Source organism: Anolis sagrei, chromosome 12, assembly GCF_037176765.1.
Source record: "Anolis sagrei isolate rAnoSag1 chromosome 12, rAnoSag1.mat, whole genome shotgun sequence".
In the NCBI taxonomy this organism is placed as follows: domain Eukaryota; kingdom Metazoa; phylum Chordata; class Lepidosauria; order Squamata; family Dactyloidae; genus Anolis; species Anolis sagrei.
The window spans coordinates 20,147,610-20,164,331 of NC_090032.1; the positions used below are offsets into that span (position 1 = coordinate 20,147,610).

Below are 16,722 nucleotides of genomic sequence, written 5' to 3' on the forward strand. Positions count from 1 at the left end.
TCCAGCCTCTGCTTAAAATCCTCGGAGAAAGAGAAGCCATTATTTTTCCGGGGTGAAAATGTTAGGAATTGTGGGAGTTGAAGTCCAAAACACCTGGAGGGCCGAAGTTGGCCTATGCCTGCTTTCGCCCCATTAACCATCTGGGCCGGGTGCTTTACCAGTTTTGCATTGCTTAACAGATTCTCAGAGTTCTTATTTACAATATAAATACTGTAACTAAAAAAATAAATAATAATAAAAATTATTATTATTATTATTGAATCTTAAAGGAAGACACCATCAAAACCCTCCCAACAGATGGCCGTCCAGCCAACGTTATTCCTTTTCTCACACAGGTTACGGCCACACGGTGCCCCTCTCCGCGTGGGGCAAGATATTCTGCATCCTCTACTCCTTGGTGGGCATCCCCTTGACCCTCCTCTTCCTGGCTCTGCTGCTCCGTCACTTGCTGCCCGTCGTGAGTGACCGGCCTGTGCAATACATCCACCATCGATGGGGTTTACCCTTTGCCCACGTGGCATTGGCCCACGCCATGGCCCTGGGGCTGCTGACTGTGGGGCTCTTCGTCCTCGTTCCGGCCATCTGCTTCTGGGCGTTAGAGGGTGGATGGACCTTCTTGGAGTCGGTGTATTTCTGCTTCATCTCGCTCAGCACCATCGGCTTAGGGGACTACATGCCGCAAGGGAGCGCTCAATGGCCGTTGCACGAACTCTATGAGCTCAGCATCACCGGTGAGTCATTTTGGGCATAGTCGGCAGGATTTCTGACAGTCAAGACCAGGCATATGGTAAAGTTTTGTGTCCCTGTTGGTGCTCCTGGACCTCTCAGCGGCCTTCGATACCGTCGACCACGGTATCCTTCTGGGGCGTCTTGCGGAAATGGGCCTCGGGGGCACTGTCCTGCAGTGGCTCCGGTCATTTCTGGAGGTCCGTACCCAGAAGGTGTTATTGGGGGACTCCTGTTCAACACCACAACCTTTGACTTGTGGGGTGCCACAGGGTTCCATACTGTCCCCCATGCTGTTTAATATCTACATGAAGCCGCTGGGTGAGATCATCCGGAGTTTCGGGGTGCGGTGTCATCTGTACGCGGATGACGTCCAACTCTGTCACTCCTTCCCACCTGCTACTAAGGAGGCTGTCCAGGTCCTGAACCGGTGCCTGGCCGCTGTAACGGTCTGGATGAGGGCGAACAAACTGAAACTAAATCCAGACAAGACAGAGGTCCTCCTGGTCAGTCGTAAGGCCGAACGGGGCATAGGGTTACAGCCTGTGCTGGACGGGGTCGCACTCCCCTTGAAGGCGCAGGTTCGCAGCTTGGGTGTGATCCTGGATTCATCGTTGAGCCTGGATCCCCAGGTTTCAGCGGTGACCAGGGGAGCATTTGCACAGCTCAGGCTCGTGCGCCAGCTGTGCCCGTACCACTTGGCCACGGTGGTACACGCTCTGGTTACATCCCGCCTTGACTACTGCAACGCTCTCTACGTGGGGCTGCCCTTGAAGACGGCCCGGAAGCTTCAGCTAGTCCAGCGCGCGGCAGCCATGTTACTAACTGGAGCGGGATGCAGGGAGCACACAACGCCCTTGTTGTCCCAGCTCCACTGGCTGCCGGTCTGCTACCGGGCCCAATTTAAGGTGCTGGTGTTGGCCTACAAAGCCCTAAACGGCTCCGGCCCAAAATACCTTTCGGACCGCATCTTGGCCTACGAGCCCACGAGGACCTTGAGATCATCTGGGGAGGCCCTTCTCTCGATCCCGCCTGCCTCACAGGCACGTCTGGCGGGGACGAGAGAGAGGGCCTTCTCGGTGGTGGCCCCCCGGCTGTGGAACTCCCTCCCTGTTGACATCAGACAGGCGCCCTCCCTTATGTCTTTCTGTAAAAGCCTAAAGACATGGCTATTTGAGAAGGCATTTAACTGAGTGCTACAGTAACTGGTAAAGACGACTGGAACGGAATATGGACTACGAGATGGGTTATGATTCTACGATGAGACGAAGCGGATTATTTAGTGTAATTATATTAGTGTGGTATTATTGATATGTTGATATTTCGTTATGGCTTTATTGTAAATGTGTTTTTATATGTTGTACACCGCCGTGAGTCGCCCTAGGGCTGAGAACGGCGGTCAACAAATGCAGCAAATAAATAAATAAATAATAAAAGTAAAGCACCCGGCCCAGATGGTTAATGGGGTGAAAGCAGGCATAGGCCAACTTTGGCCCTCCAGGTGTTTGGACTTCAACTCCCACAATTCCTAACAGCCAGTATTTTATTTTTTATTTATCGTGTCATCAGCAACCATACCATTGTATTACAATTCTAACAGAACAAAACAAACACACAGATAAAAAATAATACAGCACAAATTTTGCAAACTTGGTAGCTGATTAAATGTCCTTTGACCAGTATCTGACCACTTGGAGTGCTTCCAATGTTGCTGCAAGAAGGTCCTCCCTTGTGCATGTGGCAGGGCTCAGGTTGCATTGCAGCAGGTGGTCAGTGGTTTGCTCTCCTCCGCACTCGCATGTCGAGGATTCCACTTTGTGGCCCGATTTCTTCAGGTTGGCTCTGCGTCTCGTGGTGTAAGAGCGCAGTCTGTTCAGCGCCTTCCACGTCGCCCAGTCTTCTGAGTGCTCAGGGGGGAGTTTCTCATTTATTATCAAGTTCTGGGTTTGAGCCTGCCACTTTTGGACTCTCGCTTGCTGAGATGTTCCAGCGAGAGTCTCTGTAGATCTAAGAAAACTATGTCTTGATTTAAATCGTTGACGTGCTGGCTGATACCCAAACAGGGGATGAGCTGGAGATGTCTCTGCCTTGGTCCTTTCACTATTGGCTGACACTTCCTGGCAGATGTCAGGTGGTGCAATACCGGCTAAGTAGTGTAATTTCTCCCGTGGTGTAGAGCGCAGACACCCTGTGATAATGCGGCATGTCTCATTAAGAGCCACATCCACTGTTTTAGCGTGGTGAGATGTGTTCCACATTGGGCATGCATACTCAGCAGCAGAGTAGCATAACGCAAGGGCAGATGTCTTCACTGTGTCTGGTTGTGATCCCCAGGTTGTGCCACTCAGCTTTCGTATGATATTGTTTCTAGCACCCACTTTTTGCTTGATGTTCAGGCAGTGCTTCTTGTAGGTCAGAGCACGGTCCAGAGTGACTCCTCCCAGGTATTTGGGTGTGTTGCAATGCTCCAGTGGGAATCCTTTCCAGGTAAACCAGAGACGACTAACAGCCAGTAGGCTGTTAGGAATTGTGGGAGTTGAAGTCCAAACACCTGGAGGGCCAAAGTTGGCCCATGCCGGCCTTCACCCCATTAACCATCCAGGCCGGGTGCTTTACCAGTTTTGCATTGCTTAATAGCTTCTCAGAGTTCTTATTTAGCTGCTTTTGCTCCCTTTAGCTTATCAGTTTTATACTTATTTATTTATGCAATGCTTTATTTAGTGCCAAAAGCACTGCATAAATAAATTATGTATAAAGCTGATTTAAAAAAAAGGAGCACAAGCAGCTCCCTAATATAGTGTTAATATTTATTTACGACATTTATATGCCGCCCTTCTCACCCCGAAGAGGACTCAGAGCAGCTTACAAGATATATATACATACAATATATTAAATTATTAGCATAGTACAATATCAGTATTATATATTACTATATTGGACTACACCATTATATTGTAATATTATTACGAATATTACATGTGATATAATATAATATAGTAATATGTAATAGTAATACTATAATAATATAGTCATAATAATAATATAGTGTTAATAATACTAATATGGTGTTAATAATAATAATAGCATGTAATATTACTATATTGTACTATACCATTATATTGTAGTATTATTAGCAATATTACATGTAATATAACATAATATAGTAATATGTAATAGTAATACTGTAATAATATAGTCATAATAATAATAATATAGTGTTAATAATACTAATATGGTGTTACTAATAACAACAATATGTAATATATAATATAGTAATCTTACTATATTGTACTATACCATTATATTGTAATATTATTAGTAATATTACATGTGATATATAATATATAATATAATATAGTCATAATAATAGTAATACTATAATAATAGTCATCATAATAATATAGTGTTAATAATACTAATATGGTGTTAATAATAATAATAATATGTAATATATAATATAGTAATACTATATTGTAGTATACCATTATATTGTAATATTATTAGTAATATTACATGTAATATATAATATAATATAGTAATAATAATAGTAATACTATAATAATATAGTCATAATAATAATATAGTGTTAATAATGCTAATATGGCAATAATAATATGTAATATATAATATAATAATAATAATAGTAATACTATAATATAGTCATAATAATATAGTGTTAATAATACTTATAAGGTGTTAATAATAATAATATGAAATATATAATATAATATATAATATAGTAATAATAATAGTAATACTATAATAATATAGTCATAATAATATACTGTTAATAATACTAATATGGTATTATTATTATTATTATTAATAATAATAATAATAATAAGTCATACTCTGTCTTCACTGTCAGGATAATTATTTAATATATATACATGCAGTCCCCGCATGTATATACAAATATCCGACTTACAAAAGAATCCTAGTTAAAAACAGGGTTGAGACAGCAGGAAGTGAGAGGAATATTATATATTGTTATGATTATATATTATTGGTATTATTATATTATTATTATTTTATATGTGTCCAGGTAGTCTCTGTGTCGGATTCACAGATGCCTTGAAGGGCCTGACTCAAAGTTAGTTTCTGAACAGAGTTTATTGCAACACAGAGACACTTAAACGCAGTCCAAACTCAAAAGTTAACCAGACCTGGTTCAAAAAAAGTAAACAGGAATATAATCCGGATTAACCGGATAAAAGGACCGAATCAAACACAGTGCTTCAAAGCCAAACAAAGAGTCACAGCGTACAACAGGGTAACAAAGAAGTGAAGCCGCAGGGAGAAAAGCGTAGTCAGCCGAAGTCCAGGGTCGTAGAAGGAGAAATCCGAAGTAGCGTAATTCCAATGTCCACAGAAGCGGCGTCTCAGTCAAGCCGGTCCAGGAAGGGAGAAATCCACACTCACGAGAATCCAATCCGAGTCGAAAGTACACACGATCAGGAACAGTAACCTGCAGATCCCAAACCAATGCCGAACACGAAACAGGCAGTGACAAGTCCAGACAGTACCCAATGCACGAACGTTCGCCAACACCTTGCCTTCTGCAAGGAACCCTCGTCCCTGAATCCACTTTTATCTACACATCATCATCATCAGATGTACAGACCACCGCCCCATCATTATCCCTCGCAGCTTCTTCCAACTCTTCATGTGAATCCCTACGCCCATCCCTCCAAGTCCTCCATCTCCTGTCAAGACTTAGATCCCCCCAAGACTCAATTGTATTTCCCAATTGCCAGTCTTCAACCCCAGAGAACCCCATAAATGAATCACTAGATGTTGGCTCTGGACAAATAGCTTGCACTTCCTTCACCTTCGTCCAATCTATGTTGTCACCTCCGTTTTCTCCACTCCCTGACCCATCATCCTCAGAGAATCCCTCAAATGAATCCTCGTCTGTAGGTGCTGTAAGTATATCCCGGATCCTCTTTCTTTGCTGCTCCTCATCCAATTCCGGCTCCTGAGTAACCCTTCTTCCCCTTCTGGCATCCATACTACTGTTTGCAATGTTACTCACAGGCTCTACTACAACACCCTGAGTTACTAACACCTGGCTTACATATGACTCATAGTTAAGAACAGAGATGTGACAACAAGAGTTATTATTATTATTATTATTATTATTATTATTATTATACAGGCGTTCCCCAAGTTACTAACATCCGACTTACATACGACTCATAGTTAAGAATGGGGCTCAAATGAAACTTTATCCCCAATCCTTGCCAAATTTTTCAAAATGCAATTATTCTATTCCAGTTTACCTACTGGTAGGCTTGCTGGCCGTGCTGGTGGCTCTGGAGACGGCGCACCGGCTGCAGGAAGTCCGGGCATTTGTCCGGTTCTTCGCACCCGCCTCCGGTTCCTGTATCCCGGAAGACGACGACCGCCTCGAAATCGTGAGCCGGGACCAACTGGCCTTGAGTACTGTGTCTGGGAGCACGTGATTCGAATTTCCGTCAAATCCTTCCCTATCACGGTCTTTTATGGGGCTGAGAGTGTGTCACCTATTGGGTTTCATGGCCAAGTGGAGATCCAAATTCGGGTCTCCGGAGTCATAACCCAACATTTAATGCAAATCATAATTTTAATGCAAATAATATCCTCGTCCTTTTGGCGATACGTCGATGGTTATTTGTTTTTCTGAGCAAGTGTTCTTAATAAATGATCCCTGTGTTTGCCTTTGGGGAGTGTTGTGTTGACATTTATCAAGTCAATGGGGAACCTTGCAAAGCTCATATCTCCATGATCGTTATGCTTATCAGGCTGAAACTTGGCACACTGGTAGGCAACATTGACACCTTCAAGCCCGCCAAGTTTCATAATGTTTTGATCATCCACTGATTTTTAGGAATTTTTTAAAGACTCAGAGGCGTCCCGTTTCGTTCCGTAATTCCAACTTACGAAGCTTATGATTGGTTCCATTAGCAGCAATAGAGAAAATTTGAGACTCATTTCTCCATCATTTTTAAGGCTACTAGGACGAAACCTGGCACACTTATAGGCAACATTGACACCTTCAAGCCCGCCAGGTGTCAGACAGTTTCAATAATCCACTGATTTTTAGGAATTTTTTTAAGATTGAGAGGGATCCCGTTTCGTTCCGTAATTCCAACCTACAAAGCTTATGATTGGTTCCATTAGCAGCAATAGAGAAAATTTTGAAGATAATTTCTCCATCATTTTTAAGGCTACCAGGATGAAACTTGGCACACTTATAGGCAATGGTGACACCTTCAAGCCTGCCAAGTTTCAGACGGTTTCAATCATCCACTGATTTTTAGGAATTTTTTAAAGATTCAGAGGGATCCCGTTTCGTTCCATAATTCCAACCTACGAAGCTTATGATTGGTTCCATTACGAGCAATAGAGAAAATTTTGAAAATCATTTCTCCATCATTTTTAAGGCTACCAGGATGAAACTTGGCATGCTTGCAGGCAACATTGACCCCTTCAAGCCCGCCAAGTTTCAGATGGTTTCAATCATCCACTGGTTTTTAGGAATTTTTTAAAGATTCAGAGGAGTCCCGTTTCGTTCCATAATTCTAACCTACGAAGATTCATAATAGTATCGTTAAGCAATGGGGAAAAGTTGGAGGCTTGTTTCTCTGTCATTTTTATGGCAGTCAGGATGAAAATTGGCACACTTGTATACAACACCGATGACTTTAAGTCTGCTAAGTTTCAGATGGTTTCAATCATCCACTGATTTTTAGGAATTTTTTAAAGATTCAGAGGAGTCCCATTTCGTTCCGTAATTCCAACCTACGAAGCTTATGATTGGTTCCATTAGCAGCAATAGAGAAAATTTGAGGCTCATTTCACCATCATTTTTCAGGCTACCAGAAACTTGCAGTTTCTCAAGTCGCTCCTGACACAACTATATATGTGTGTGTGTAATAAATAAAGGGTAAAGGTTTCCCCTGACATTAAGTCCAGTCATATCCGACTCTGGGGGTTGATGCTCGTCTCTATTTCTTAGCGAAAGAGCTGGCGTTGTCCATAGACACCTCCGAGGTCGTGCAGCCTGCATGACTGCATGGAGCGCCGTTACCTTCCCCCTATTGATCTACTCACATTTCCATGTTTTTGAACTGGGGCTAACAGCAGGAGCTCACCCCACTCCGCGGATTCAAGCCGCCAACCTTTCTGTCAGCATGTTCAGCAGCTCAGCAGTTTAGCTCGCTGTGCCACCGGGGGCATAATAAATAAATATAAATATAATAAATATAATAATTATAATATAATACAATAAATAAATACTTTATAATATAATATAATAAATACAACAATAATATAATAAATATAATAAATACAACAATATAATGTAATATAATAAATATAATAAATTCAACAATATTATAATATAATATAATTAATATAATAAATACAACAACAATATAATATAATATAATAAATATAATAAATACAACATTATAATGTAATATAATAAATACATTATAATATAATATAATAAATATAATAAATACAATAATATAGTGTAATATGATAAATATAATAAATACAACAACAATAATATGTAATGTCATAAATATAATAAATACAACATTATAATGTAATATAATAAATATAATAACTACAATAATATAGTGTAATATAATAAATATAATAAATACAACAATAATATAATGTAATAAATATAATAAATACATTATAATATAACATAATAAATATAATAAATACAGCATTATAATGTAATATAATACAACATTATAATATAATATATATATGAATACAACAATAATATAATGTAATATATTATTACATTAATAAATATAATAAATACAACAACATTATATTATAATATATTATAATATAATTAATATAATATAATATAATATATTTCTGCCAACCTAACAGTTCGAAAACATGCAAATGTGAGTAGATCAATAGGTACCACTCAGGTGGGAACCTGACACTCCATGCAGTCATGCTGGCCACATGACCTTGGAGGTGTCTACGGACAACGCCGGCTCTTCGGCTTAGAAATTGAGATGAGCACCACACCCCAGAGTCAGACATGACTGGACTTAATGTCAGGGGACTACCTTTACCTTTACTATAATATAATATAATATTTTTTTGTCGTGTCAGGATCAATTTGCTTCTGGTGTGAGAGAATTCGCCATCTGCAAGGATGTTCCCCAGAGGATGCCTGGATGATTTTGATGCTTTTTTATCATCCTTGTGGGAGGCTTCTCTCATGTCCCCGCATGAGGAGCTGGAGCTGATAGAGGGAGCTCATCCGCCTCTCCCCGGATTCAACAACAACAGCTGGGGTTGGTGGCAAATGTGGTGACAAACTTCCATCCCGACCTCCCAACTTTCCCATCCGAGTTCCATGTTGATTCTCCACACACCAGTTGTGTCTTATGAGATATTTATTTCAAACTCTGGTACAAATTTAGTGCAAATCACCAGGAAAAGAAGGGGGAGGGGGGGATTTGGGGTATTGGAGGAAAAGGTGAAAATGTAGGAATACAATATTGGCTGTCGTTACAGGATTCAAGGCACTTTGAACCAGGAGCAGACACAAAAACGGGGCGCGAGAAGAAAAAAAGAAGGAAATATCGGGGAAATAAACAGCATTTTGGACTAAGGAAGGGGAAGGGCGGCACCCATTTCCACAAACTCAAAAAAGTTTTCCAACCATAGCAACAAAAGCATGCATGCACACAAACACACACAATAAATACATTCCTATAATTTGGAGAGAAGGGGGGAAAAGGGGGGATTGAGGTTAAGCATAATCCAAGGGCACTGCCCTTTAAAATACCATCCAAAGGGGTAATACGTGGAAGAGAAAAACTCTGGGTACATACACAAGTTACAGGGGCGGCTCAACCCATGCGCAAAGTAAGCAGTCGCGGTAGAGTTGGTTTTGCCCAGGGGCGCTCTTGGGGGAAAATAGACCTTGACATATGCGAGTTGTAGTTACTGGGATGTCTAGTTCACCTACAATCAAAGAGCATTCTGAACTCCACCAATGGAGTTGGGGCAGGGGCGGCTCAACCCATGCGCAAAGTAAGCAGTCGTGGTATAGTTCATTTTGCCCAGGGGCGCTCTGGATTGAAGAAGTTACCAAATTTCCAAAATTATAGAGTGTTTAATCCGTGTTTGAATATTTTATCCCTAATAAAACTTTGTTGGACTTCTCAAGAGACTCGACAGAACTTTGTGCGGGGAAATCTGAAGGGCCTCTCAGCCGAGGCACCCCAGCGTCCCGTTTGGCATTCAGAGGGCATGTCCTGTAAACAGTCATTATCACAGGCCCAAGCAGTTGCCTGTCCCTTGTTGGCAGATTGAAGAAGTTACCAATTTTCCAAAGTTATAGAGTGTTTAATCTGTGTTTGAAGATTTTATCTCTAATAAAACTTTGTTGGACTTATCAACAGAACTTTGTGTGGGGAAATCCGAAGGGCCTCTCAGCTGAGGCACCCCGGTGTCCCGTTGGGCATTCATAGGGCATGTCTTGTAAATGGTCATTATCCCAGGCCCAAGCAGTTGCCTGTCCCTTGTTGGCAGATTTTATCCCTACTAAAACTTTGCTGGACTTCTCAAGAGACTCAACGGAACTTTGTGTGGGGAAATCTGAAGGGCTTCTCAGCCGAGGCACCCTGGCATCCCGTTGGGCATTCAGAGGGCATGTCCTGTAAACGGTCATTATCACATACCCAAGCAGTTGCCTGTCCCTTGTTGGCAGATTTTATCCCTAATAAAACTTTGTCGGACTTCTCAAGAGACTCAACAGAACTTTGTGCGGGGGAAATCTGAAGGGCCTCTCAGCCGAGGCACCCCGTCGTCCCATTGGGCATTCAGAGGGCATGTCCTGTAAACAGTCATTATCACAGGCCCAAGCAGTTGCCTGTTCCTTGTTGGCAGATTTTATCCCTAATAAAACTTTGTTGGACTTATCAAGAGACTCGACAGAACTTTGTGTGGGGAAATCTGAAGGGCCCCTCAGCCGAGGCACCCCGGCGTCCCATTGGGCATTCAGAGGGCATGTCCTGTAAACAGTCATTATCACAGGCTCAAGCAGTTGCCTGTCCCTTGTTGGCAGATTTAATCCCTAATAAAACTTTGTCGGACTTCTCAAGAGACTCAACAGAACTTTGTGTGGGGAAACCTGAAGGGCCTCTCAGCCGAGGCACCCCGGCGTCCCGTTGGGCATTTAGAGGGACTTATCAAGAGACTCGAGAGAACTTTGTGCGGGGAAACCTGAAGGGCCTCTCAGCCGAGGCACCCCGGCATCCCGTTGGGCATTCAGAGGGACTTATCAAGAGACTCAAGAGAACTTTGTGCGGGGAAATCTGAAGGGCCTCTCAGCCGAGGCACCCTGGCGTCCCGTTGGGCATTCAGAAGGCATTTCCTGTAAACAGTCATGATCACAGGCCTATTATCACTGTTAGATAGAAATGGCGCAGCATTTCTAGGCAAAGAAAAAAGAGGACGGAAGAATCCATTTCGCTCTCTCCTACGTGACTCAGTCCGAGTATCAGCCTATGTTGTGTGGGACTATTTGAATACTCCGCATTAGGAAGAACTTCCTAACTGTAAGGAGAGCTGTTCAGCAGGGGAACTCTCTGCCCTGGAGTGTGGTAGAGGCTTTTAAATAGAAGCTGGATGGCCATCTGTCGGGAGTGCTTTGAATGCGATTTTCCTCCTTCTTGGCAGAATGGGAGAATGGGGTTGGACTGGATGGCCCACAACGTCTCTTCCAACTCTACGTGGAAGAAATGGCACAGCATTTCTAGCCAAAGACAAAGAGGATGGAAGAATCCATTTTGCTCTCTCCTACGTGACTCAGTCCAAGTATCTGCCTATGTTGTATGGGATTATTTGAACACTCTGCATTACAAGGAACTTACTAACTGTGTGAGCTGTTCAGCGGAGGTCAACGAAGCATCATACGCAGAGGTTAAATGAGGACGGCTTCGGCCAAGATAATAATAACAATAATAATAATAATAATAATAATAATATCTATTATTAATTCCTCATTAATTCCTCAGCCTTTCCACTTATCCCTCTTCTACATCAGTTGCTGCAAACTCAACGAATTCCTACCCAATTGATACAGAAACGAAGAGAAGGCAATGAGATGCTTCTCTTCCCAATCAGCTCAGGCAAAAGGAAACCGCCGTAGTCTTCCTGTTGTGTTTGTCTCCGATCCTATTCATCCTCAATATAAGGTATTTGAGTTGAGCCTCGAATAGTACCAACCCAGGGGCGGCTCAACCCATACGCAAAGTAAGCATTCGCGGTAGTTCACCTACAATCAAAGAGCACACTGAACTCCACCAATGATGGAATTGAACCAAATATGGATAGTGCAGACCCAGGGGCGGCTCAACCCATACGCAAAGTAAGCATTCGCGGTAGAGTTGACGTTGCCCAGGAGCGCTCTTGGAGGAAAACAGACCTTGACATATGCGAGTTGTAGTTACTGGGTTGTATAGTTCACCTACAATCAAAGAGCATGCTGAACTCCACCAATGAGGGAATTGAACTAAATATGGATAGGGGCGGGTTGCTGTAGAGTTGACGTTGCCCAGGGGCGCTCTTGGGGGGAAATAGACCTTGACATATGCGAGTTGTAGTTACTGGGTTGTATAGTTCACCTACAATCAAAGAGCATGCTGAACTCCACCAATGAGGGAATTGAACCAAATATGGATAGTGCAGACACAGAGGCGGCTCAACCCATACGCAAAGTAAGCATTCGCGGTAGAGTTGATGTTGCCCAGGGGCGCTCTTGAGGGAAAATAGACCTTGACATATGCGAGTTGTAGTTACTGGGATGTATAGTTCAGCTACAATCAAAGAGCATTCTGAACTCCACCAATGAGGGAATTGAACCAAATATGGCACACAGAACTCCCACAACAAACAGAAAATATATCAGTGATTGGTTGGGGGGGGGGGGGCAAAATACTGTTTCCTTACCATTGAAAATTACCTGTGCAGACCCCAAGCAAAATGTATGCAATGGCGGAGTCTGTTAGATAAAAATGGCGGAGCATTTCTAGCAAAAGAAAAAAGGGGACGAAATAATCCATTTCGCTCTCTCCTATGTGACTCAGTCCGAGTATCTGCCTATGTTGAATGGGACTATTTGAATACTTTGCATTAGGAAGAACTTCCTGACTGTGAGAGCTGTTCAGCAAGGGAACTCTCTGCCCCGGAGTGTGGTAGAGGGCTTCCTTTTAAATAGAAGCTGAATGGCCATCTGTTGGGAGTGCTCTGAATACGATTTTCCTACTTCTTGGCAAAATGGGAGAATGGGGTCGGACTGGACGGCCCATAAGGTCTCGTCCAACTCTATGATTCTATTATTCTACTCTGATTTGGAAACGATAAACCACGTCTCGTACCAGCATCCCGCAACAGAGTTGTGTGAGTTGCGGAAGAGCCTCCGAAGATAGCAAGAAGTTGCACCGAGAGCGGAGATGTGCGAGGGAACGGGAGAAAAGGGAGAAGCGCCGGCATCCGATGCCGTCCATCCGTCGAATCGCAATGGAGGACCGAATCGATTCCTCAGCTGACCCGGCATTTGTCCTTCCGGCTGAGCTTGCGGCGCCTTTGCTGCAATCCCCGCTCCAGCCTGAGGTCCTCCTCGAGGGCTCTGGAGATGGCGCAAAGAGGGAAAGAAAGCAGGGAAAAGGGGGAAGGAAAGAAAGGAGAAAGAAAAGGGAGAGGTGTTACCATTCAGAGTACCATTACAATGTTCCCTGTTTTATCTATCTAAATATCAAAGTATGTTTGTTGGTTTGTACCACAAAGGCTCCCACATGGCTCGATCAATCTGGACTAAACATGGCTCACGATATCTGTCGTGATCCAACTTAAAATATGGGCTGGGTTTCAACTTTAAAATCTACCCTGTTTGGGACTAGGGCGCTGAAAATGAATAAATGGACATGTCTGTCTGCAGTGCTCAGATGCAACCACAAGATGGCACTCGATAGCTAGATAGGCTAATTCAGAGATGACATATGGAAGGAGCCAAAGCATATCTATCTAAAAATCAAAGTATGTTTGTTGGTTTGTACCACAAAGGCTCCCACATGGCTTGATCAATCTGGACCGAACATGGCTCACGATGTCCGTCATGATCCAACTTAAAATATGGGCTGGGTTTCAACTTAAAGATCTACCCCATTTGGGACTAGGGTCCCGAAAACAAATAAATGAATCTTTATGTCTGCAGTGCTCAGATGTATCCACAAGAGGGCACTCGATAGCTAGATAGGCAACTGCCTCGACCCGCCTTGGCGAAGAAGGGGAAAATACTCACATCCTTTCCTTGATGTCCAGGTCCCGCACCAGTTCGTCCCTCTGGTTGACCAGTGAAACCAGTTCTTCCAAAAGGAGCTGCTCACGCTGCTGCTGGGCTTCTGTCTTGAGATAGTCTGCACAGTGGGAGGAAGACAAGGGGGTTGTGTAAGCAGAGACTTCCTGGCCATCTGTTGGGAGTGATTAAGTTGTGCATTTCTGCCCAGCAAGATGGGGTCGGTCTGGATGGCATTTGGGGGTCCCTATAATTCTAGAATTCACAATATAATAATGTAATATAATAATACAATAATAATATAATAATATAATAATACAATATAATATAATAATTGTGAATTCTATATAATATAATAATAATAATATTGTGAATTCTATATAATATAATATAATAATAATATTGTGAATTCTAGAATTAACGAGTAGAGGCAGGTAAGAAATAAAATAATAATAATAATAATAATAATAATAATGTGAATTCTAGAATTAATGAGTAGAGGCAGGTAAGAAATAAAATTATTATTATTATTTTATTGTGAATTCTAGAATTAACGAGCAGAGACGGGTGAGAAATAAAATAATAATAATAATTAGTATTATTATATTGTGAATTCTAGAATTAACGAGTAGAGGCAGGTAAGGAATAAAATAATAATAATAATAATAATAATAGTATTGTGAATTCTAGAATTAACGAGTAGAGGCAGGTAAGAAATAAAATAATAATAGTAATAATAATAATAATATTGTGAATTCTAGAATTAATGAGTAGAGGTGGGTAAGAAATAAAATAATAATAATAATAATAATAATAATAATAATAATAATGATATTGTGAATTCTAGAATTACCGAGTAGAGGCGGGTACGAAATGATAATAATAATAATAATAATAATAATAATGATATTGTGAATTCTAGAATTAACGAGTAGAGGCGGGTAAGAAATAAAATAATAATAATAATAATAATAATAATAATAATTATTATTATTATATTGTGAATCCTAGAATTAACAAGTAGAGGGGAGTAAGAAATAAAATAATAATAATTATTATTTTATTTCTTACCCACCTCTCCTGGTTAATATACACATTAAAATACACAAAACAAAGACTAAACACAAGACAAGCATTGAAAATTCATGCTTAAAGACTGGCTGGGAAGGCCTGCCAGAAAATATTGGTCTTGACGTGGTTGTTATGTCTCTTTCCTGCTTCCCAGATTCACGGCCTCACCGTCAATGGCCATCATGGACCGCAACTCCCGGCTGAGAAGCTCAAACCGCCTCTCCAGGTCTTGCTCTTCTGTCCTGAAGGAAGGAAGAAACGGACATTATTTTAATATGTATTTTATTGAAATTACTTTCGAATAAGTTTCTCTTATATTTTTATATATTTTTATATATTTTAAACATATTTTAATATATTTTATTGAAATTACTTTTGAATAAGTTTCTCTTATATTTTTACATATTTTAAACATATTTTAATATATTTTATTGAAATTACTTTTGAATAAGTTTCTCTTATATTTTTACATATTTTAAACATATTTTAATATATTTTATTGAAATTACTTTGAATAAGTTTCTCTTATATTTTTATATATTTTAAACATATTTTAATATATTTTATTGAAATTACTTTTGAATAGGTTTATTTTAAATTTTTATATATTTTATATATTTTAAACATATTTTAATATATTTTATTGAAATTAATTTTGAATAGGTTTATTTTATATTTTTATATATTTTTATATATTTTAAACATATTTTAATATATTTTATTGAAATTACTTTTGAATAGGTTTATTTTAAATTTTTATATATTTTTATATATTTTAAACATATTTTAATATATTTTATTGAAATTACTTTTGAATAAGTTTCTCTTATATTTTTATATATTTTTATATATTTTAAACATATTTTAATATATTTTATTGAAATTACTTTTGAATAAGTTTCTCTTATATTTTTATATATTTTTATATATTTTAAACATATTTTAATATATTTTATTGAAATTACTTTTGAATAAGTTTCTCTTATATTTTTATATATTTTTATATATTTTAAACATATTTTAATATATTTTATTGAAATTACTTTTGAATAAGTTTCTCTTATATTTTTATATATTTTTATATATTTTAAACATATTTTAATATATTTTATTGAAATTACTTTTGAATAAGTTTCTCTTATATTTTTCTATATTTTATATATTTTAAACATATTTTATTTTATTGAAATTACTTTTGAATAGGTTTATTTTAAATTTTTATATATTTTATATATTTTAAACATATTTTAATATATTTTATTGAAATTACTTTTGAATAAGTTTCTCTTATATTTTTATATATTTTAAACATATTTTAATATATTTTATTGAAATTACCTTTGAATAAGTTTCTCTTATATTTTTATATATTTTTATATATTTTAAACATATTTTAATATATTTTATTGAAATTACTTTTGAATAAGTTTCTCTTATATTTTTATATATTTTAAACATATTTTAATATATTTTATTGAAATTACTTTTGAATAAGTTTCTCTTATATTTTTATATATTTTAAACATATTTTAATATATTTTATTGAAATTACTTTTGAATAAGTTTCTCTTATATTTTTATATATTTTATATATT

At 39.2% G+C, this 16,722-nt stretch overlaps 2 protein-coding genes across 4 annotated transcripts in view; one reads left to right on the plus strand and one right to left on the minus strand.

The window, feature by feature from the left end:
• KCNK7 (potassium two pore domain channel subfamily K member 7) overlaps positions 1-6,443 on the plus strand; it is an 11,811-nt gene extending 5,368 nt beyond the window's left edge. Inside the window, exons 2-3 of the mRNA XM_060758319.2 lie at positions 336-731; positions 6,004-6,443. Coding sequence (XP_060614302.2) covers positions 336-731; positions 6,004-6,191 — 584 coding nt within the window. The 3' untranslated portion in view covers positions 6,192-6,443. The remainder of the gene's footprint in view (positions 1-335; positions 732-6,003) is intronic.
• Positions 6,444-12,965: 6,522 nt separating this feature from the next.
• The window catches only part of EHBP1L1 (EH domain binding protein 1 like 1), a 66,958-nt gene continuing 63,201 nt past the window's right edge, over positions 12,966-16,722 (minus strand). For all 3 annotated transcript variants that reach the window (XM_067472543.1, XM_067472542.1, XM_060758316.2), the window contains 3 exons: positions 15,296-15,369; positions 14,063-14,177; positions 12,966-13,390 (listed from right to left, as the gene is read on the minus strand). In XM_067472543.1, coding sequence (XP_067328644.1) covers positions 13,303-13,390; positions 14,063-14,177; positions 15,296-15,369 — 277 coding nt within the window. In that variant the 3' untranslated portion in view covers positions 12,966-13,302. The remainder of the gene's footprint in view (positions 13,391-14,062; positions 14,178-15,295; positions 15,370-16,722) is intronic.